The sequence below is a fragment of the Aspergillus tanneri genome (genome assembly GCF_003426965.1).
Source record: "Aspergillus tanneri strain NIH1004 chromosome Unknown AapTan_8_pilon_pilon_pilon, whole genome shotgun sequence".
Classification (NCBI taxonomy): domain Eukaryota; kingdom Fungi; phylum Ascomycota; class Eurotiomycetes; order Eurotiales; family Aspergillaceae; genus Aspergillus; species Aspergillus tanneri.
Genome location: NW_022984635.1, coordinates 2,412,429 through 2,435,396, shown reverse-complemented (window position 1 = coordinate 2,435,396; position 22,968 = coordinate 2,412,429). Strand labels below are relative to the sequence as shown.

The window sequence follows — 22,968 nt, the reverse complement described above, 5'->3', positions numbered from 1 at the left end:
GGAAATTGGCTTTGGTGCAGAGTTATGTTGTACGTCTACTAACATAGCTATTTCTAGATATGAGTAAATACTAGTGCATTATCTCAAAACCTCTTGTATTTCTGTTATATAAAACAAGTAACTAAATGGCGTATCTTAATCTATATAAAAAACAAACCTATATACCTATTCTGTTAAAACTTAACTATGTTCCACCCAGCCTCTCAGGCCGTACCAGTAGACTCGCGTGTAATTTATTTTCGCGCTTGCAATGGGAACCCATCCCCAAGTCTAATTTTCAAACCTAACTAGACCAATGTAACGTTGATCAACCACAACCGGTGGATTACTTATAATACTGATACTAATCTTCCTGGCTAGGAGCAGCATCCCTGCTTGTCACTAATAGAAGCAATGCACAGACGGCTGAGTCTTAAACTCACTACTAATAAGCAATGGCGGGCCAAAAGATCGGCGTCCTGCCAAGGGCACTAATTTCTTACACCTGTAAGAATTGCTCGCCAAGAATGATTGTGGCCGCAGCTTGAGATAATTTTCTTTAGCTTCCGATATGGAGACGGTGTCCCAACGATCGGCGGCTTCAAAGGAAATGCGTCACATTGCGCTCAGGCCTTCCCAAGGTGTGTTACCACATAAGTCTAATAAGGTAACATAGGAAGACAGTCTAATACATACTGAGAATGGATTGACAAGCTTAAGAGTACTTGTATGAAAAATCAGCCTGGTAAGGTGTGTGCGAGCACATATATGCCAGGGTCTGATAAAATAGCCTTGTATGTTCGCTATGCTAGTTTACTTAGTGACCCAAGTCCCTACATGAAATGACAGGCCCCAATTGTGCCGCTTTCCATGTTACTGGCTGTAGGGTAGAATACGAGACGCAACCGTGGGAAAGCCGTCCTTTATCTGAAGCGCCGCTTTATACGATTACTTCAGGATACTTAAGAAAGACTTGCTCCACGGATGTCCAGTTATAAAATTGGAATAGCATGTAACTAACAAGTGAGCGCCTTTGGAGCTATTGAAGAATAGACTTGTCATACTCCCAACACCAGGAGCTCTTGGAGACCGCTGCAATTGGAGAGAAAATATGTCGCTGACTGACTAATGATATACTTTTGAGTAACCAATTAGACTTGAGATCTGGAGACACTTAACTGAAGCCAATTCCCAGTTATCTAGCTGCAGCACAAAGACTATCTAATTGGCTTGCGCAGGATCGTGAGATTTATATCCCTGTCACCCTACCAACGGGTCTGTGTCAACTTATCTCCGACGGGACATGCATATTTTTGCCCTCTCCCCTTAGCCGGTCGCACTCAAGGCCATGATAACAATACCTTGGCAATATGAGATTCTGTCTCATAGCTAAAAGCTGGTCCTGCAAATATGTTACGCTGGGCCAGCAGTGTATCATGCCGCTGTTGTTCTGAGCGCGGCCCACCAGGACGCAGAGCTTAGAAAGTTTCTTTATCTGGATAGAATATAGATATGGCCTGGCATCCATTTGCAGTAAAACAGTCAGTGCGTTCGTTTGGTCTTCTAGGCAAACGGCGTATTTCTCACGATCCATAACTTCCGGAAGTTATATGTCTCCTCCGTTCACTTTTTGTTTTATTAGATTTACTACAGGAGCACTATGGAGACGCATTGAAGCATCTCTAAAGTGAGGTGCAGATTATAAAAGAGCTGAAGATATAGAGACAGCTTCTAACCTGGGCTACAGGCCAGTTATTACCGGTCGAGCAGTCCCTCGTTTCAGTATTTGCGCACCTGTATGTCCAATCCACACAGCACTGTGTTGGAGGGCCCCTTCTGCAAACTGATGACGAGTTGGAAACCTACCAGCTTGTTTTGCTTGACCCTGTCCTAGGAACAACGTCTCGAATGGGGTCACAGTGGCGAATATCGTCTGACAGGCGCTTGACAATAATTGCGCTCACTGCTTCTGCCTTGACGTAGCCGCCGGCGTCTGCAGAGAATGTGTGGCATAGTGCCGTAGGCGAATATGCTCCTCCTACCTGCCCACATCAATGAGGTCCTCTGGGCCCGTGTAAAGATTTGAAGCATCGACAATGCTAATGTCGACTGTCCCCAAGCGCAAAGACTGACACGCAAGATCAAGGCAAACCAGACTGCCTGAGCAAGCCGTGTCGAGTGTGATACTAGGCTCGTTGACATCGAGGAAGTGACTTAGTCTATTCGCCAGGATCGTGCACGCCGCCCGTAGTGCAATTCCATCAACAAGCTGTTTCTTTGCTGCATTTGTGTCATTGTTTGTACACCCTGGGTAGACAAAATAGAAAAATGGACTCTCAAACTCGACTCCTATGCCTCCGGACCTATCAGTAGTTGGTCCGTCATTAATAATTGTTATATCCCCGACCCCTTGGACTTTTTTATCGTCACATTCATCGAGTGGCTCCGTGGGTGCTGCAGAGGCAGCAAGTAAAATCGGTAGCAGGAACAGGAGTAAACGTATTATGGGCAACCCCTTTATTGTGGAACAGGGTAAGATAGAAACTGTAAATTAGGTTATTAATTGGTGCTCCCAACATAAACAAGATGAGCACGATATTTATATATTTATAGCATGTACCAAATTCGCTTACGAATCCAGTTCCTTTCCTCTTCCCTAAGTCCATAACGCCCTGGGGCCATAAAGGAATGAGGGATAGAAAAGAAGATGGGAGAGCTATGAGGGATGGGGGCTATAAGAGAAGGTTGCCGCATAAGCTACCGTAAGGAGGCACTTGGCGCCTTCCAACTAGCTTCAGGTTTCAACAGCCCTATAATATTTTATTATGATATGGAGGTGGAAATTCTTTATATACTGTCCATAGTGGTTATACAGAAATATGATTAAAGTATCTACTTATTTATACCATATTACATGTACTTTCTACGCAACATTCCGAATAACTCCTCGTGTACGGAGTACAACCGTAAGATTAGTTACTTAATACCACCGAACTAACTAGCTTATATTAGTGCCTTCCAGTGCACTACACCGTAAACCCAAAATTGATACTATTCCCATTATCTATCACATTTCACCCTGAGTATTGTAGTGGAGGAACTAGAGGGACTGGCACGTGACATTTGAATGGATAACTATTATCTTAAGTCCTCGTTCGAAGTGGAAACAGACAATCAATAACCTTCTTGCAGACCACGGGACGCAGTTGCGTAAAGGGAACGTTGCCTTCTCTCCTACCAGGAAGTTGTGGGCCCTGAGCCCACAACTTCTGAGCTGTCTAAGAGTGTCTCCTGGACCTACTCTTCGGAGTTCTACCATTTCCCTCTTATTCAGTATCTATCCAAAAAGGCCTATTTCTCTGCTGCGCTGCTACTGCTGCATCTGATAATATAGAACTTCCCCCGTAGGTACCCTGGGTGGCGGTTAGCTGTATAATTTTTTCCACTGCTATTTAATCTCTTATTCTTTTGTATAACTTATTTCTCTTTTCTAACCCTTACTAACCGATTGGTATCTCCTGTACTGAGTATACAAGAATCTCTGATTTTGGAATCTTTTTTTTTTTTGGTTATTTGTCGTGTCCGGGAGGCTTGCATCTGTCCTATTCTACTAACTGTATAGCCTTATTATTGCAAGCTTTTTTACTATATATTTATAACAGTAGAACATACGCTGTAGGCCTCGCTGGAGCTTTGGTGTGAGGCTGTTAGTGGTAAATATCTTTAAGGGCTTCTTCTAGTTCTTTTCAATGTCTTGGGCGCTCTTTGGAGGGGTGTTCTCCACACCAGAAGAAAACTTTAGAGGACGTGTTGATTCACCGTACGCGCGAAGACCAGGCGCGGAGAGCTCTAGTATAGGTGGAAGGGTATCTTGAAGCTTTTGGGTAATAGCAAACCCGTCTGGAGGGTGTATACCACGTTATTTAAAAAAATTATACCTCAAAAAGTGTCATTCTATATGGATCACTTTCATGCGGGATTACGTTAAAGTAAATTTAACAGAATAGTTAGCGCCTTTAACAACTTAATTTCAGCGGTTCAGCTGCTTGACCACAATTCTTAAAATATCTAGTTCTTGCTGCTAGCAGATGTCATCCGATTCTACACCAGAGTAATCAAATATTAATAATTTGCTATGTGTGGGGTCGGTAGCGAGCTGAATAGTGCGCTATGGCACGAATGGGAGTTGTAAAGGGGGAAATGCCTTGCTATCTAATGACTAGATCATTACTCTACCGGTAGGGAGGTGACCAGGGTATATTTGATTATTTTGATTAGAAATAGAAATAGGTACCTATATAATGCTTAATAATTTGTTCTCGGGTTTATTGGTAACATTCACTACGGTGATTGTTAATTTAATATGCTATTAGCTAGATAGGTCAGTCCCCTTTTAACTCCGCCTAGCAAACAAAGAAACTTCCGTGAGATCTAGAAGGCATCTAAATCTTCCTTCTGACGGCTGCACAGGATTTAAAGACGGCCATTAGACTTAGCATCGCATAACCACCGAACTTGGTTGGAAGGAACAAATCTCTCCGAGCTTGTGCATTTATTTAATATCGGTATTCGCAACATCAATCGCTACCGCTGGAAAAGCAACCCGACTGGGCAGCATGTCGCCTAATCAACCAGACTGCCCTGAGCAGGAGTCGCCCTGCGGGGAATATACAGTCGAGCGAGATGCTGAGAAAGAAGCTGGCCGGGAGCTACCCCAAGATGGATCTACAGTGGAGTCGAAGAGCCGGACAATTCGCGGCTTTCGCTGGCTAGTTATTTGCATCTCGCTTTACATTACTTGCTTCTTGTACGGCCTCGACACGACGATCGCAGCAGACGTCCAGGGCCCTGTTATTAAAGCATTTGGCCATGTCGAGCAATTCGCCTGGATTGGAGCCGGTTTCCCGATGGGCTCCGTGTGCGTTATTCTCTTGCTCGGTACTCTTTTCAACACCTTTAACATGAAATTGGTCTATATTGCCACCGTGGTACTCTTTGAGGCCGGCTCGGCTCTTTGCGGCGCTGCTCCAACTATGAACGCCCTAATTATTGGTCGTGTTATCGCCGGCGCTGGAGGCAGCGGCATCTACCTTGGCTTACTACAATACTTTGCTGTTATGACCGTGGAGAAGGAACGTGGCTTTTACATGTCTCTTATCGCCGTGTTTCTGGGGCCTCGGAGCTGTTTTAGGACCCCTTATCGGCGGAGCTTTTGCCGTGTCCTCGGCAACCTGGCGCTGGGCCTTCTACATCAATTTAGTTATTGGCGCTATCTCGGCTCCGGCCTTTGTCTTGTGCCTTCCGGCCATCCGTCTTATGGAAGGTATTAGCGTTCGAGATAGGCTGGCTCTTATCGACTTTGTTGGCTTCGTCCTTGGCGCCGGTGTCTGGTTTAGCTTTCTCCTGGCGTTCACAATGGCTGGCGGCCAATGGCCATGGAAAGACAGACGCACTATTGCCACCTTTGTTGTATTCGGTGTGGTTTTAATTACCTATGTTTTGCTGCAGTACTTTGCTGTTTTCACCACTCCCGCTCGTCGCGCATTCCCGGGTCATCTGCTGCGCGATCGTACACAGGTACTCTTATATATAATAACAGCAGCCGGCACCATGTCACTTTTCGTCGTTGCCTACTACATTCCCATCTACTTCCAGTTTGTGAATAATGACGAAGCCCTCATGGCGGCTGTGCGCCTGCTCCCCTTTGTTGTTATTGCCGTCACAGTGAACCTTGTCTCTGGATCCCTTCTCCACTTTATTAAGATTTACAAGGTTATCTACATCATTTCCAGCGTCTTCTTATTAGCCGGTGGCGGTCCATTAATGGTTTATTTGGGCCCTAGTTCGACAACAGGTACTATCTACGGCTTGTCAATACTTGCTGCTGTTGGCACCGGTCTGTCTATGGTAACTTGCTATACAGTCTCCACTCTAACCACGAAGCCCGAGGACACGGGCGCTGGACTCAGCGTGCAAAATGTATCCCAGATCGGTGGGCAGGTCATTGCGCTCGCCGTCGCAGGGCAGATCTATCAGTCGGAGGCCATCAGGAACCTGTCAGCGGTCCTAGTCGGTAAGGGCTTCTCAGACCAGGAGCTTCGGGGCGCGGTGGCAGGCGCACAGAGCACCTTGTTTAAGATGCTGGATGGCAAGCTGCGGAACAAAGCAATTATGGCTGTCACCGAGGCAATGCAGATGACCTTTGTGCTGGTACCTGTTGCCGGAGGGGGTCATATTTATCGCTGCGTTGTGCATGAAATGGGAGAAGCTTTTCGGAAAGGCTGTCGCTGTCGGTGGTTAGAAAAGCCAAGTTAGAAAAGATCTAACATTGGTATCTACGCATTCTGTTTTCCATATATTGAGAACTATGATAGGCTGCGCTGGCATTTCCAAGACACAGAGCTACTAGAATCCCTCAATACTCGCAACTTCTATCAAAGTGAAAAGAATAGACGACCTGGATCTGTCTTGACAACATATATTGCTTCTGGAGTACAATTGTGCTATGTATAGACTATCTAGGAAATCGTTGCCCGCATGGTGGACAGTGGATCGACCTTGGTAGAACAGAGGTATTCCCGTTGGCATGATTTTCCTCTGGTCCACTAGTGAATTCATCGAATCTTACGGCTGGGTCTCAAAGCCAGGCGGCTCGGTTCTCTAGAGCAAAAACATCAAAGCCCTTTGGAGGCCGACCTGTAACATTCTCAACTGTGTCGTTCATATGGGTTTCCAATCCAGCTGAGACGGCCGTTTCTAGGTCGGTAAGGAAACGAGCATAATAGTCTGACACCTCAGCGCTCACGAGTCCCTGGTAGCATCCCTCACCCGACAGGCTAATGGGTTCGATCCGTCATCTGAGTGCCGCACTAAGCTTCTACGCCACCTTATCATAGGTCAGAAGTTCGGTTGTAGTTGTGGGATTTGGTGTCGGTCAAGGCATGAAAGGCCACTGCTGCAATATCCGTGGCACAGACAAAAGGAATCCTGCCAGCGCCACAGGCCGTATAGATCTTGCTGTGGTCTTTAATTACGGAGCCAGGAGACTCTTCAGAAAGGTTCTCAGTTTGGCGGGTTAGAGCTCGCGCGCGCCGCGAAAGATAGAGAACGACAGGCAACGTAGCCATAAACCAGCTGGGCCGGAGAACGCAGAAGTCGACTCCCGTCTGTAGAAAGTTCTTCCAGACCATCCCCATCCCTGGCTTTCCCGGTTGGGCCGAAGTCCCTGACACTAATACAAATCGACCAACTTCATGTTCGTGGCGAGCATAGGCAACAAACTCATTCATACGCTTCCAGGGCTCAGCCACCACTGGCTCCATTAAATACATCGCGTTGACTTTCTCACCACCCGCGGTACAGGAACGTTTCCTTCCAGGTTGAGTTGTCCATCCAGCCAAATCTAACGGCCGGCATGCCCGGAGGCGCCGCCGATTGGCCACGCTGAGAGAGAGGCTAAGAGAAGATGGCTTTTTTCTTTTTGGAGGAAGCGGGCAAGACGGACGGCGGTCTTACCCGCGTACCGCCAATGAGGAGGATGGCCATTACTTTGCGGCTTCTTCGAAGTTAAGGTTAGATTGGACTAGCGACGTATGCGGTATTGAGTGCGACTGCAGATTAGAGATGAGATCAGAGTTACCAGGTGACAGCATGGCTTGGGTCAGCTTTGACTATATAATTTAACCTCGCCATACCACGGAGATAAGAGCGTTAAGCTGAGCAGCATCGGCCACCGGTAAACTCCTCGCAGCTCTTCATCTGTCGCATCCCGAGGACCGGTCAAATAACATCCTGCTATGCGTGCACTGCCATGGTGATGGTAGGAAGTTGGAACTAGATACTTTTTTCGGCTGTGAGGGTGGTCGTTGATCCATCTCAGCTTCAGCTTCTCAGGGGTATTGCCGTAGGCTTACGGAAATTCTATCGTCCGTAGAACTAGAAAGTCCCAATGAAACAATACCTGCAAAAATGTTAATCGACTTCTAGGTACTTAAGTCGATCAGATTCGTAACCAACAGTAGTGTGAACCTCGAAGTGCAACCAGACAATGCTACACAATGCAATTGTTGCAGCTCGTAGCTCTACATTAGAATTTGTATTAGTGTCAAGTTCAAAAATGTAGGGTTATAGTATCGGAGTGAATTTTTGGCCATGTGCGCAGTATGAAGGTCCCTTGAGCGTCCCAGAGCTACATAACGCATAGAATGTAATCATACCCTAACAATAGCCGACTTCGGAAGGAAGAGCCCTTCGTGTTTGGCGATAGGGTTTTCTTATATTGTTTGAATATGCATCATTTACCGAGATCCGTACTGCTATTAATAATGTGTGGCAAATACTACGAACTTATAACAACTCTTATGCGGAGGACATCACCGTTTGAATTGAATTATCTTGCTATATACAGTAATCAGCATAAAAGAATAACCAAAGGGTAGCTACATATTACTATTAAGCACTATTTCCATTTGCTAAAGCAACAAGCCAATGTGAATGGTGACAGCTTGACGAATTCCTAGATGGTACATCACTCCGAATTGAAGGGCTATGCTAACATAAGAGACCAACAAACCTCCTTCAAACTAACTGGCAAGAAGACCAAATCGAAGATGGCCCTTAACCATTGTCTTTCTGCAATAGATCCAATAACTTCAAAATCAGCGTCTGTTTCAGAAACTGCCAATAGGACTTCCGCTGCTCAGCCATGGTAAACTTCCACGCGAGAATCCAGCATGCCCCGACAGCTAAGGACAGAGTAACTCTTTTGAAAAGGGAGTCGCCGCATACTGCAAGAACAAGAACAATACTAGTGAGAATAGATCGCGAGAAATTTAGACTTGTGGTGGAAAGAGTAGAAGAGTCGGTTGTCAATGGCCTCGCAATATGCCATGTAAAGAAGTATATGCTCGTTCCGACCGTAAAAGCAACCATTGAATCGGCTGCATCCGTTAGAGAGAGAAAATGAGACAAAAATGGAGTGTTAAATATTTCGAGTTGACTGTTCACAGTAACCGCTAGAGCAATTGCTAGAGACCGTTGAAAGAAAATCAACGTTGAAGATTCTTGCGGCATGATAACGAATAGCGAGCTGAAACCCTAGAGAGCTAAGGGGAGGATTGACTTAGAGGTAATATAAGAGATCACTGAAAGTGTGGCAAGAGAATATAAAGGTCAGAAGCGCGTGGCAGGGATGAGCACAAACTAACATACGGCTCCAAGAAGGATCTTAACTGCCAGTGATTATGACACAAAGTACAGCCACAATGGCGCGCAGTCAATTATTTCTATCACTAGGCTGAACATCGGACCACAAGGAGTTCCAGAGGATGCGACTCATTTGCTTTGGTGTTCAGCAGCTCATTCGAATACTAAACGGAATTATCATTGTTTTCCCCTTGATTATTACTACCTGGTTCATCCATGGTGATAGGCTCACCACACCGAGCTCGTTGTTCGTATATAGCCCATTTAGAGCCTCCTGGCACAAGGATCCCTCCAGCAGTCAAGATGAGCAATTTAGTTGCTATGGTACGAGTGTACCAAATAAAACAAAAGAAAGAAAGAGAAAAAAAAAAGTGAATTTCTCCACAGAATTTATGTTAGATTGGTTCTATCAGGGATTTACAATATCTGGACCGGAAGCTAGTGATGGATACGGCGACTTGGAGAGGCTGTGAGCCGGGAAAGATTTCTTATATGTTACTTACAAGATCTGCGCACGCGAGTGGCTATGAACAAGGCTGAGGTAGGATCGGCAGCTTATGGATTTGGTACGTTGTCAATAATAAGTCTCTGGCCTCATGGGACGTACATACATAGTACTCCACTCAACCTAGTGTTATTCTCCTATACCAAGTGAGTATGAAAAACAATAGGCGATTAGACTGCTCATGCAGTCTCGGAATTGAATCGGTCTTTACTCTGCGAGAGGCGACTAGGGAATTTGGAAGGGAGGGTCCATTCGGTTGGGATGATGTTGTTCAACCAGACGTTCATCCTCATCATAGCCTAGGACTGGATACAGACTCGGGGGATCGCTATCATGATTTTTTTATAAAAAAAAAAAATTAGTAGGCTATGGTTCGAAAGGGTTAAGTAGGGTGTTGCAGAAAGTTAGGCTAATAGAACCGAATTGTTGAGCCCTGAGTATATATACATTTGGTTAATTGGATTCCATGGATTGCCAAAGTTCTTGAATTATATGGTACCGCTTGGAATAACTTTATGTCGACCATAAAGTTACGCGTATTCGCAAGTATTGATCCTTCATTGAATTAGGTCTCTGATTCAACTAAACTACCAAAACTTCTCGCGTTTATAAAGGCGAGGTAACAAAGAAGAATGCGAACTAACTAATATAGGAAATATACGCGATCCGATGATGTTGCATCATCAACAACATTTGACCGAGAAAGGTGCTGAATAATCAATATTGCCATAATTGTTGACACTTTATTTTTCTAGCGAATGTTCCGTATAGAGAAAGCTAGTGCCGCTAATAAATCAGTAGCTGATATCGCCGGCAGTCAAACTATAGTGAAAGGCTCTATGAATTCTTTCAGGAAAGGAAGGCTTTGCTGCTGGCCTTTGTGTGGTCTAGGTGGTATGATTCCTGCGTTAGGGGCGCAGGAGGTCCCGCGTTCGAGTCGTGGCTCAATGGGTCAGTGGCCTTTTTTCCTTTCTAGTTGTCAGATATACGGCTAGTCCAGAAGAGGAAATAGAGTACGATTGGTAAAAAGGTCTTATTTGTATGAATTGAGCTAGTTGGGCTCTTTTTGGTTATTTTGTTGTGTGCTCCGCGGGGCTTTACCCCAATCTAGTCACATGATTCTGTTCCACCAACGGCCATATTATTTGACACTAATCAAATCGCAGTCTATATTTTATGTGTACGTACAGTACGTAGTTACTGATTGATGATGACACTCATTTCTGATGGGGTTCGCCATAATAACTCTAGTCATTTCATACAATTCTCTGCTGCAGTGAGGTGTACAACCACTTCAGAATGTTGAAACTCGACTGCCCGATTGTGAGCAGACCTTCCTTCACGATCTAGGATAAATGGATCAGCTCCGGCATTGAGAAGCAGTTTGACCACCTGTGAACGATTATACCGTGCAGCATAATGGAGGGGCGTGGCCCCTGAGTTGGCTTGGATGGAGACAGCTGCACCAGCATTGATTAGGAACTCAACTGCGGCAGTATGGCCACTTCTTACCGCAGCATGTAGTGCCGTATGGCCTTCTGCACCCTGAAAGGAAACCGGTGCCCCGGAGTTTATGAGGCAGTCAATTACTGTCACATGTCCACCTCTAGCAGCGATGTAGAGCGCTGTGTATCCGCGCTCCTCGCGCAGGCTAATACGGTATTGACGAGAAATATCGGCCCCAGCCTTGACGAGCAAATCGACCACATCCCTATGACCCGCTCTGGCTGCTCTGTAGAGAGCAGAAGGTTCACTCGTACTAAATCGAAGGGCATCTGGTGGTACTCCCGCATTCAGAAGTAGCTTTACTATCGTGGTAAGGCCATGTTCAGCCGCTCTGCACAAGGACATCCGTAAATGACGGTCAGCCTCATAATCAGATGTAGAATTGCCGATGCCGGAACTAAGGATAGCATGAACCCTCTCGACTTGTCCTGCACAAACAGCAGGATAAAGTGCTAGAAGGTCATATTCAGCCCCAGGTTCGAGGAGCAAATCCAGAACCGCTAGATCGCCAGCCGTAGATGCTTTCGAAAGCGCAATTTCTTTATCACTTTTGTAAAACTCATCGCCGTCAAGAAGATATTTAGCAGAATGACCAAACTCAAAACCGCAGTCAAGAAGAGATTTAACCACAGCAGAATGACCTTCTGAAGCAGCAATAACCAATGCACGCTTGCACATATCACGGTCCAGCCATCCTAAATAGGCAAGATATCGAACAATTGCAGCGTGGCCATTTCTGGCAGCACCAAACAGCATTGATGACATGCTCTGGTTGTGTTTGGAATAGTCGGCTCCCGCATTATAAAGAAGACGAAGTGTTCTGATACTACCAGAACAGCCTACTGAGTCGGCCAATTTGATATCTTCACCCGAGACATTCAGGCCACCAGTCCCAATGAGCAGCCTTACCACTGAAGTGTATCCATTGTGGACTGACCAATGCAGTTTTGCACGCCTTACATGCTCGGGGAAAGACGCCCGAGAAAGAAGGACTTTGACTATCTTTGCTCGTCCTGATGAGACAGCAGCTTCCAGAGTGTTGTCTGAAATCTTAAAGCCTGCCTCAATAAGCTGCTCAAAAACTGCGGTGCGACCGTATTCCGCGGCTAGATCGAGAACGTTACTCCGAGCGTCTGTTGTACCCTGGGGCCATCGCGCTCTCTTCAGAAGCAGTGAAACAGTTGAAAAATGTCCATTTCTTGCAGCCATATGTAGTGCGGTATGGCCCCAATCTGTGGTAATATATGGATTTGCACCAGCATCAAGGAGCACTTGGACTAAAATGTCCGATCCATGGTAGGCTGCACCATGTAGAGCAGTCACATTACGATTATCCAGTTCATCGACTTTCGCACCAGCGGAGATAAGAAGCTCCACAACTGCTTTATGTCCTCGATGTGCAGCGCGAGCTAAAGGAGTAATCCCACGACGATTTCGGACTTGGAAGTTCACGGACTTAGCAAGCATGGTGTGTATTAACTTCTCATCACCTTTGCTTGCGGCCAGATGCACAATTGTATCTCCAGTTCTTTTTGCTTTCCTCGTGAAATCCCTAGATCCGAGAAGTTGATCAAGACCATCAAGGGCCTGGATAAGCCGGTAACATGCGTCGGGTTCTAGATATGCTGCGATCTGAATGAATAATTCAGTAGGAATTTTGGTCCTACTCATGGTCACAGTAAAACGGCAGAGGTCAAGTTTAGAGCCGTTAAGTACAGAGGCAAGGCTTTTGCATAATAAGACACGTGGTTAATATACAAATGCCTTAGTCAGGGGGTAACTAAGATACAGTTTGTACTGTATGTAACGCTGAAACATAGTCAAAGTCGCCTCTGGCGAGCACGCTGGATAACTGCTATCGTCAAGCTGTTAGGTCGATGGATTTCTACCTCTCGTTGTGTCCAGTGTCAGTACCCTCTCATTTCGTGGAGGGGAAACCAAAAGAATCCAGGTGGTGCGGGTAGGGCCGAACCGCAGAGTTTTTTTTGGTAGCGAGCCCGCCTAACCCATGAAAATAAGAGGAAAAGGGTTTGCAAAACCATACAATGACTGATTACTCGATTCGTAGTCGAGACCGAAACTGGACTTGCCTAGACAGGAGACAGGACACCTCTGAGCTTGAACACTCTGAGATTACGAGACGCTCAACAGTTTGAGAGCATAATTTGAATTGGCGTTAAGCGGTGAGGGAGAATACAACAGGTCGAGTAGTGGATAATGCGAGTCTGGGGGAGGGACAGCAGCTGTTCTGGTTACAAGTACCCCGTCAAGGCTCTGCCACGGGCAGCCTTGATCTGATATGCTGACTACCTATTCCTCGGGCGACGTGCGATCTAGCGATGAGCCCCGGCGAACTCGTTCAGTCACAGTGAGAGGAAAGGAAAGGGGGAACGCGCCTGCGAGGACGTAAACAAAAAGGTATAGCGCTTCTATGTAGAATGATTTTTTCCATGCGCACTCCTCATTCGCTCTTAATTTGTCTTTTCATACGAAATCTAGGGCTTTATCTGCATATATCCTTCCATGAATGCTCCATTTTCCGCTCTACTACACATCTTTTACCATCATGCACTACAAGTTAATTCCACGCGTCTTACTGCTCTGTCTGTGTCGGGCATTCCCAAAACCTTTAAGTTCTAATAATATGTCTACAGAGTAGTATATAAAGCTCGCTCCTATAAAAAATTTGACTTATTTTCTTTCCCCACTACTAATCCTACCCTAGATTTCACATGCTGTTTTAAAATGACCCTCTGTCTTTGCCCACACCATTAATCAGTAAGTCTACCATTAATAAATTCAAACCTATCTCTTACTACGCTTGCATCTAGTTAGGGATTGAATACTACGATGCCGCTACATATATTTTACAATAGTCAAGGCAACCCTTAGGACCCAGATTGTTTGCACTAGCACACGCTTCTCTCTATTGCCCTGGTAAACTTATCCTGGAGTAGGTCTTGCGGCAAGGAGGTCGCCGAATATGGCTCTCAGTTATCCTATTGGCAGGAACGGTATGGTGCCTACCTAGATTGCGGCTGTAATGGCACAAACCATGCCGCTGTTCACTAGTCTATGAAGTGATTGATAGATTCAAACCGCCGAAGGTACTGTTCATGAACATGTTAAGGCTTTTAAGTAGCTACAGAATATGAAAATCAGTTGATCTAATATTGAGCCGGGGTCATCACTATGTTGGCGTCTGCACAAGCATAACTTCTTTAACTCTATCCATGAATACGTTGATATCCTTGTAGTAAAGGTGGTTGTTCACCTGTTTCAATGCGACGTCATCCGTGGTCCGGCCAGTAGTAGCCATTTCTTCCGTTTTCGAAGGGCCACCAGGTGTTCCATTTCCCATACGGCCAGGAGGGCCAGGACCACCGGGCGGAGCGGGCGGACCTTGACGGGGTTGGGACTTGTTATTACTGCGGTTCTCCAGTCGTTGCAACCTATTGTTTATCTGGGTTATCGAGGTAAGAATCTGGGCCAAAGCATCCTGTGTAGGATTTGGCGGGGGAATAGTATGTAATAGAGCGTTTGCAGAACCTCCATGGTAACTAATAGTACTTGATGAAGAGTTTCCACCGGGGCCGCCGGGCTGGTGACCTGCAGGGCTTAATACGGAAATGCCGAAGGGTTGACGGTACCGCGGTAGAATAGGAGCTGGTTGATATAGGTTCTTTGATAAAGTATCTCCGCGGCCCTCAGTATCCTCGTGGTGCTCGACGATCGAAGGCAGCTCATCAAACAAACGCCTTGGAGACAGACGAGCAGAATTTCTCTGGACCTAATAGCTCGCTGTACATTTAAAGCTTTACTGGCCTGACTGGGCCGACAAGGTGTTTAAGGTTGATTCGTCGAGGTTTCTTTTCAATCGAAGAGGCTCGACATGATCTTGATCTGCCGGACCGACCCAAAGGACGTAAAGGATTCTGTTCAATTGGCGACTAGCCACCTAACCAGCTTGTGATCTCCTGATCTTCGACAAGCAGTTTGCTAAACGTAGAAACTCGCGAACCGCTCGATTGACAGTGGATAATATTCCAATCTAATGTATAATCCCGAGTCCGTTCGGAGACTTGTTCTGATTCTTGCCGCATCCAAGGAAATCTCCCTGATAAAATATCCAACGACCTGCCGCCTACTCTTTTTCATCGGCCAATAAATCACCCCTTCTTTACGCTTCCGGGGTTCGGCATACTTTACTCTGACACGCTTGGTGAGCAAATCGGCCAAAGCCCTGAGTCACCTCGACCGTGTTGATCTCAATATCGAAGTTGCGGCGTATCCACATCTTCAGTTCAATGGCCATCAAAGAATCGATGCCGATATTGAATATCTCTTCTGCCTTTCGCCCGTCGGCCTCTGGTATGTGGCTTGCTGCCAGGGAGAACAACCCCCCTTTGAAATTCCTTTGAAAATCCTCGTCTTCTAATAAAGCTGGGGTTTTCTTCATGTCCGCGGCCAGTTTTGTTAGTTGGTTGCTGCCGGTCTTGGAAGTTTCTCAACTATTGAATGTGACGGCCGAACAACTTGATTAAATTGGTGCTATCTTAACGAGAATTTCAAGCTTAGAGAGGAAGAAAGTGGTGAGGGGGTGTGGGACGTAAACAAAGCTAGATACAAACAATACAAACAGACCAGGTGGTGCATCCATCACATTGAAAATCTTGAAGTTTTGCAATGGGGTTAGCCGTTGGTCCCCACCAAGATAAGATTCCAGTAAAGCCCTTGTCGGTAGCTTGGGAGGGCATGACTCCCGAAGCAAGGACTAAGGAGAGTGACTTGGCAGGTGGTGATAGTGAACAAGAAACTAGCACTCGTAGCGCGGTAATGAGATCCGTTTCCCCAAGGCTAACAGGGGCCGCGGACCGAATCATTTGCAGCAATTTGGGGTCTCGGCTGACTATCTCCCGATATTTACCACCACTCCTAGGTCAGTAACAGCAGACGACAGCCCAAGGTGATGGCGATAGTTCTTAAAATTGTCAAGAGAGGTGCTAGCTGCTGCATAAGTGGCCTGCCCTGACAAACAATCCTCTGATTCCACTATAAGGGCTGGAAAGAATGATATGGTCCAGGTTCATCTCTTTCGTTGCATTATGAAGGTTCCAGTTACCCTAGACCTTTCTATCGAGTGCAGCGGACCAGTTATCATAAGACATATTTTCAAAGACGCAGTCCTGTATAGAGAAGTAGGGTTAGCATTAGAGCAATTTTAGAGATGCAGCGTTCGTGTTCTCACTTTCAATGTCACAGGTAGCTGAAATACCCCAGCGAAGTGCCAGGACACGTATTAATGGTATTTTGCACATGCTCCATGTATAATACTTATTGAGGGAGAATGACATCAAAGCATATCTTCGATATTGAAACTCCCGCGGTGAAAACGTGCTGCATTTGGCATCAAGGTTCAGCAACCCAGAGATGCCCTGCCTTTTGACCCCCATTTCCGGAAATGTATACATCAGCGGACGATCAAGGAGACACAGCCCTAGTGCGATTTATTTTAAATTCCTTAGCTTCACGAAACTGGTCTGAGTCAGCGAGAATACTGATCTTATAATGCTGCACTGATAGGAATAGCTATCCTTGGGATGAACAGTAGGATCCTTTACGGGCTGCTGTGCAGCTTGGTGATCTGCACATATGTCATCTTTTAATCTGTATTGGTAACCTGAACCCGCTATCAGCCCTGGCCTGTGATAGCGAAGGCTAAATAAGCTTGAAAGACAGAACTCCTGAGAACGAGGATAATATGCTGCAAATCTTGCAATGAGCAGACGGTAAAAGCTAATCTTCATGCCTGTCTTCGGGGATCATGGTTAAGCTGGTTCACCTCGGACTGACATGGGCCGATTTTTTCGCCACTAGCTGTTACAGCCATCAGACAGTCACATATCCAGCTTGTAGTTTTGTACGATAGTGGCACATCATCTTCAAGTTACGAGTCTACCCTAATATTTATAATTTATAATACTTATGTATATAAGTTAGTGGGGTGGTACCCAGGTATAATCATGTCACTTATCAGGGGCTATAAAAAATTAACTATGCAGGCAATTGGCTTGACTTCCCCTAGTAACAAGATGTCCTACCCATTTGTCTTTATTATCCAAGCCAGAGGAACCTGCAGGTGATTAAATAAAAACAGTAATAACAACCAACAACTAATACAGCGATTTACTAGCTTTATTTAAAGATTTTTACTATATTTAGACGAGCCACCGCCCCCCCATTCGGGAAGCCTGAAAATGGAAGAAAGATGGATGATGGATGGCACCTTCATCTTGTCTGCTCCTGGGATGATGGATGGGTTATCTGATCAAGGATCTAACCAAACAATTCAGGAAAAAATATATAAAACATACAACAGTCAGGATTCGCTGGTGGTCACCCACCCAACTACTAACTGACCGGCGTGTGGCTTGAGTACGGCTGAGCGGACGGGAAGCCCTATTTTCCACACCCTGTGGTCGTATGTACCAGTTTTTGTCTGGATAAAGTTTATTAATAAGGGTATTTTTGCTACTATCACTTAGATATACAACGGGCATCGGGCCATACAAGTACCCTGTGATCGACATAAAGGAAATGTAAAATATAATCCGTGTTCACAACCCAAGGGGGATATTCGGGTTGTATAGCTGAATTAGAAATAATAACAGCTTAAACAGGATAATAATAGTAATCAGGAAGAGTCGTGGAAGTTCACGCGGGTAGATATGGGCTGGAATAAAAGTGTCGAGCTACTAAACTGTATCTGGTCCGAGCCTTATGCTTGCTACCATCAGACACGAGTGATGGTTAAATAGAAGGATAAAGAAGTTACTTTGGAGGTCTGTTTATTTATCTGTCATGTCACGCAAGGTCCTAGTCTGCAGGGAGACAAGGTGATCTACACGAAACTCAGGTTAGTAAGGTTCTCCCGGGGTGGTGCGATTACTCTGCTCTATGGAGCCAGTGGTGACGGCCTTGATGTTTGAGCAGCTGCATGGCGAGCTGTTTGACGCCGTCAAAGCCGATGGATCTGGCATATTAGGGCTATCCAACTTGCGGCGCATAAACAAAGAGGATCAGACTCTTCTACCTGTGCCACATGGACCAGAGGGCGAGCGTGATATCATTAACGTGGAGCTGACAGAACAGCCTCGCAGGAAGAACATTGGGGTTCCCAATGTGTGGGGGTCCATCTTTAAGAGTGAAGAGTGGCTGAATGCAAGTCCAGTATAATCAATAGGTGGGTCTTCGGCCTATAAAGAAGGGATAAATATGAGTTAACATAGATTTACAACTAAATACCTATAATTATATGAAGCGATAAGTACTGTTATCATAGAATCAAGTATCCAACATCTCTATCAAGAACTTTGTAGGGCCTTCACTTACCTTGTCTTTAATGTTCTACCGTCCGAAGAGCATCCAGTCAGAAACTGTGCATTATGCTCAATTGGTTGAAGATACTTTATACCTTACTCAGAAAGAACTGGTTGAGTTTTTTCTATCTTTCCATTTTATGGAGCTCCCTGGATAGGAAAACATATATGCATGAAGACATAGATGCTTCTTAAATTTTGATGCAGAAATACTGCCTCTAGCTATCATACAGTTCAGTAGTCCCCACGTTACTCTGTTTCAGCCATCTGGCCTCGGTTCCACTATATATACATCGCAGAGACACCTATCAAAGCAGCAACAACGGTACTCCACAGCCTTGGACGGTAGAATACGGCTAGTGACTTGTCTGATTTATCCGATTCCTCCTCCTGTTCACCTGTGCCTGACGTAATATGACCTCCTGACCCGGTAGGAGTGGCAGAGTTACTGGAGTTGTCGGATTCCTTAAGATCCCTGGAGTCGCTGTCTACATTGCAGTCGGACGAGGTACTAAATCTGTACCAGCAAGAGCTTACTCTCTGAAACCCAGCAGAGCATGCTTCCGTCTCATTATTTCCGCGGTAGTAATCCCGAATACAGGTCTCCTGTTTGTCGTTCAAAAGCTTCGCGCGGCAAGGGTTGGGGCTCCCTTCGGAGTTGGTCAAATACGGACAGTTTGTTCCATCCGTCATGTCCTTCACTGTATAACGATCACCGTATATAGGACAGTTCTTCAGTAACTCCAGATCTTCCCCGCTGCCGTCATCCACCATGGTGAATGTATGGTTGCCCCTTGCGATGGTCACGGCCGTGTGGAAGGTGATGGTATTCCCAGAGCGAGAACAGGGGTTTCCTATATATTCCCAAAAGAGAGTATACGAGCCAGGATGGAGGATTGTAAAGTTGTATGCCGAGCTGGGGAGAATGGCGGTGTTATTCGAAACATACTTGAAGTCGTTTATCGAGGGGGTATCAAAGATCGTCCGGCCAGTCACGAATGAGTCGCCATTGTATAGTTTCCAGTTAATCTGGAAGCCAGCGGTGTATGCTGTTTCAGCATTCTGAAGGCCAAATATCACAGGGAAGCTCGTTATATTGTTGTAGGTCTTCTTATTGAGAGGGAACAGCACATCCACCTCGACCGTGGCAGGGTATGTAGTTTTGGCTTGGGCCAACGTAGCTGCCAACCCGAAGGCGGCGAGCAGTACACGAAGAACCATTGTGCGCAAGTATGTAGATATTTGATTATTGTGATTTTCGTGTCGAGATCTGTTGGTTAAATAGCTCGAGAGTATCACGCACTGCTAATGAACTTGTTCTTGGCGATGGGTCTATACGAGGATTTGATGCTACACCTGTTCTTAAAAAACACGAGCATTTCGTACAGATGGGGACGTTGGGCAGGTTGTGGAGTCGACGAGACCCACAACAGAGCATTAAGTAATATGATTTGGTAAACAATATTGCAGTATCCATTTTGTGGCAATATCCTTTACGTTTGATAAATTCCGGGACTTTGATGGGGATGGTGCATTGTCTAATCAACGTCCGCAAAGCTTGAGTACTTTCAAAGTTCAAGGTTCAAATCCCATGGAAATGCACAATAAATATATTATGTAGTATGCCCCACAGCTGCATAAGCATTAGCGCTATTCCTAGTCTCTAGAGCAATCCTTTCCACCTGCAGGACAGGCTGCCAAGCTACGGCCTTAGTATCCGGGTATATAGTAACAGTATTATATCGTATAAATTAGCTAAATTTTTTCAAAAACTAAGAAAGGAAATGGAACCAAAAATATATATATATACATATAGATGGTAAATAAAACAATTTAAAAAAAGGGCCGGAGACCAAAAACGCGCTGCCCACGTGCTTCCGGGATTATCTCTTTCCATCTGCCTGGCACCAGTTCGTCCATACTGGCCTTTATAAACATATGAAAGGCACATTCTCTCCCTTTTCAAGTACATTCAAAGTTAGAAAAATGTTTAATGTCCTCGCAGTCTTCACCCGTTTTGACCTGCCGGCGTTCAGCCAGCCTGACTTAACGGAGACTCCCACCTTCCATAGCCAGACAGCCAATTTATATACCATCATAGGACAATAATCTCTTTAACCGCATTATCTTCCTCAATGCTCTGGACTACGGCGATATCGACTACGAAGTTTTGGATAAGTTTCCTCAAGAATGTAAAGACTGATGAGCTCTATTCATTCATATACAAATACCCACCTTCACACACTGTGACATCCTTATGATGCAAGTGATGAACAGCTTCACTGACAAGCAGACTGGCACCAAATTACGCCTTTTGTGAGTATAGTTTCACTTGATGATTTATCTATCATAGGTATTTGACCAAGCAATCACGTCCGAATGGAGTGACGAAATCTCCAAGAGTGGGGAAGACATCAGTCCCATGAATGATTATATTCTCGACGAATTGCGTTGGAAACTCGAAGTTTACTGAAGCAAGGGCTTCGTTAGTGTTGACGTTTGTGTAGTTAAAGCTGACACCACAGTGTCGCACGAACTACGTCAAGAGCTCCAGCTCTCCGTGGACATACTGGAGCACGTCCCAGAAGACCAGAAGGATTACCATCCCAGGTCAGATCACAAAGTTTTAGGCTTAGTCTATCCCCCTCTCTTCCTGTCTCCATGACAATGTTATCAATCTGAAAGATTGTCTGCCAGCGTTGGATAGAAGCCCTCTCTTTGCCTCCAGAAGCAGAGGCTAAAATTCCGATTTCCCTAGATATGGCGGCGAATGGAGTCTGACACGCGAAGATAAAATATGGCCGTTTAGTCGGAGGTTCCAATGACTCCCGTGTAATGTTAAGTTAACCTACGCGAATAGAGATGGCGTTGCCGGATGCCAGATTGTCACATCCATCAACAATGTGCATTGCTAACAACAGTCCTCGGCTTCATTCACTGCCAACACGGCCACCTCCAGCAACGTATCCACGTCTGACGAAGCCAGTTGTGGTTAGTCCTGCCGTGAGCATTATAACTAGTAATACTAGCCTCCTACAGTGTTTTGCATTCCTCTTCCCCCGCGATAAATTATCGTAACCTGCTCCCATCACTTTCTGTTCCAGGAGCAGTTCCCGACTTGGTCGACTGTCTTCCATGAATTCACTACAAAGAACATACTCGCGAATAAAAAGATTTTTGCGAAGGCCTGTCTAGTGAACTATCGGATCCACGATGCGGTCGTACAAGGCCACTGGATTCTAATCTTGTCGGGATTGTCCGGTTCCTTGGACAAATGTGCGCTCTCCGGAAGGCTTAGTTCTAGAGTTAAAGCAGATGGTGGAATTGCCCGCGCTAATAAGCGTAGAGTGTTGATCCAGTCTTCTGTTTCCTTGTTGTTGGGGCGGAAGTTATCAGCACCCATGTAAGGAAATACATAGTGGACATATCGGATAAGATACCATAAGTGCTCCGGGAGATAGGAAAGAAACCCAGATGTACATGGACTCCATGGTGCTTTAACTTGTGCAGGAAGGTCTGATGGCTCATACCAGATTTCAAAAACATTTCTGGAGTAGTAGATTGATAGGGCAAGTTGTCGTATTACCTTGCTGACAAGGGACAACTCATGCGTGATAATCCAACGAGGGTAAATAGTTGAGAATCCAGTATGTTTTAAAGGACAGTAAAAGGCATGGGTCCAATACATCCCAGCCTTAAGAGCATGTCCAGGGCAAGCCAGGTTCCAACAGCTAGAAGAGGTAAACCACTTGTATACCCCTTGCCACATAAGTGTCTTGGGTGCAATTAGGCCTGAATATTCAAGAATGCTGATTTGAATCTCCACAGGAAGCCTGAAAAAAGGAAATGTTTTCCCAAGCTGTTAAGGAAAGTATCGTGTTTTCTGCTGTATAGTTGTTATAACCATCTGCTGGAGATCGAGGTTCCTATGTGGTTCCATACGAATCTCCAATTCTTTTAGTCGAGGAAGGCTTTAGATTAGAGCCAGAAAGTAAGTTACGGTTTTTTTAGTTGCGGCACTGCAGACCAAAGTAAGCCGGAGCTGATTGTTCTGGTCGTAATAGGTTGCTAATAGGGAGCAAATTATTCTCTAGGTGGAGAGGACACCCAATGTCTCAAGTTGACCATCATTTTCAAGGATCTGTGACATCTCTCCGTGACACCATCTGCCTCCCGTGGGTATGCACTGAAGGCAACCTTCAGTGCCAATATGGATTAAAACATTCCTTAAGGTTTTCCACCCAAGTGAAGTCAGATTCAGTAGGCCTTGTGGCCCAGCTCAAGATTATCATAGAACGCGAGGGAATTTTCAGAATAGAACATAGCAAGTGCATCCTTAGACATTACACGAGACACATAGAAGAGCTAATTTGCCAAAGGCCATCCACTATTAGA

The 22,968-nt window shown here is 45.5% G+C and overlaps 6 protein-coding genes and 1 non-coding gene across 7 annotated transcripts; 3 read left to right on the top strand and 4 right to left on the bottom strand.

Moving 5' to 3' along the window:
• Nucleotides 1-4,595: 4,595 nt before the first annotated feature.
• On the top strand, nucleotides 4,596-6,294 carry ATNIH1004_011407 (uncharacterized protein; the record flags this gene model as incomplete). The annotated part of the gene is made up of 2 exons (XM_033575969.1): nucleotides 4,596-5,115; nucleotides 5,171-6,294. 2 exons carry the CDS (start codon nucleotides 4,596-4,598, stop codon nucleotides 6,292-6,294), a joined length of 1,644 nt encoding a protein of 547 aa, XP_033421824.1.
• Nucleotides 6,295-6,869: 575 nt separating this feature from the next.
• Nucleotides 6,870-7,310, bottom strand: ATNIH1004_011406 (uncharacterized protein; the record flags this gene model as incomplete). The annotated part of the gene is made up of 1 exon (XM_033575968.1): nucleotides 6,870-7,310. One exon carries the CDS (start codon nucleotides 7,308-7,310, stop codon nucleotides 6,870-6,872), a length of 441 nt encoding a protein of 146 aa, XP_033421823.1.
• A 3,254-nt stretch (nucleotides 7,311-10,564) lies between these two features.
• On the top strand, nucleotides 10,565-10,639 carry ATNIH1004_011405. Its single transcript has one exon. It is a non-coding gene; the product is annotated as a tRNA-Leu (tRNA).
• A 300-nt stretch (nucleotides 10,640-10,939) lies between these two features.
• Nucleotides 10,940-12,865, bottom strand: ATNIH1004_011404 (uncharacterized protein; the record flags this gene model as incomplete). The annotated part of the gene is made up of 1 exon (XM_033575967.1): nucleotides 10,940-12,865. The coding sequence occupies one exon, from the start codon at nucleotides 12,863-12,865 to the stop codon at nucleotides 10,940-10,942; it is 1,926 nt and encodes a 641-aa protein (XP_033421822.1).
• Nucleotides 12,866-14,384: 1,519 nt separating this feature from the next.
• On the bottom strand, nucleotides 14,385-15,653 carry ATNIH1004_011403 (acyl carrier protein; the record flags this gene model as incomplete). Its single annotated transcript, XM_033575966.1, has 3 exons — nucleotides 14,385-14,952; nucleotides 15,034-15,152; nucleotides 15,399-15,653. 3 exons carry the CDS (start codon nucleotides 15,651-15,653, stop codon nucleotides 14,385-14,387), a joined length of 942 nt encoding a protein of 313 aa, XP_033421821.1.
• Nucleotides 15,654-18,151: 2,498 nt separating this feature from the next.
• ATNIH1004_011402 (uncharacterized protein) lies at nucleotides 18,152-18,437 on the top strand (the record flags this gene model as incomplete). Its single annotated transcript, XM_033575965.1, has 2 exons — nucleotides 18,152-18,376; nucleotides 18,426-18,437. 2 exons carry the CDS (start codon nucleotides 18,152-18,154, stop codon nucleotides 18,435-18,437), a joined length of 237 nt encoding a protein of 78 aa, XP_033421820.1.
• Nucleotides 18,438-18,855: 418 nt separating this feature from the next.
• On the bottom strand, nucleotides 18,856-19,794 carry ATNIH1004_011401 (uncharacterized protein; the record flags this gene model as incomplete). The annotated part of the gene is made up of 1 exon (XM_033575964.1): nucleotides 18,856-19,794. The coding sequence occupies one exon, from the start codon at nucleotides 19,792-19,794 to the stop codon at nucleotides 18,856-18,858; it is 939 nt and encodes a 312-aa protein (XP_033421819.1).
• Nucleotides 19,795-22,968: the final 3,174 nt, after the last annotated feature.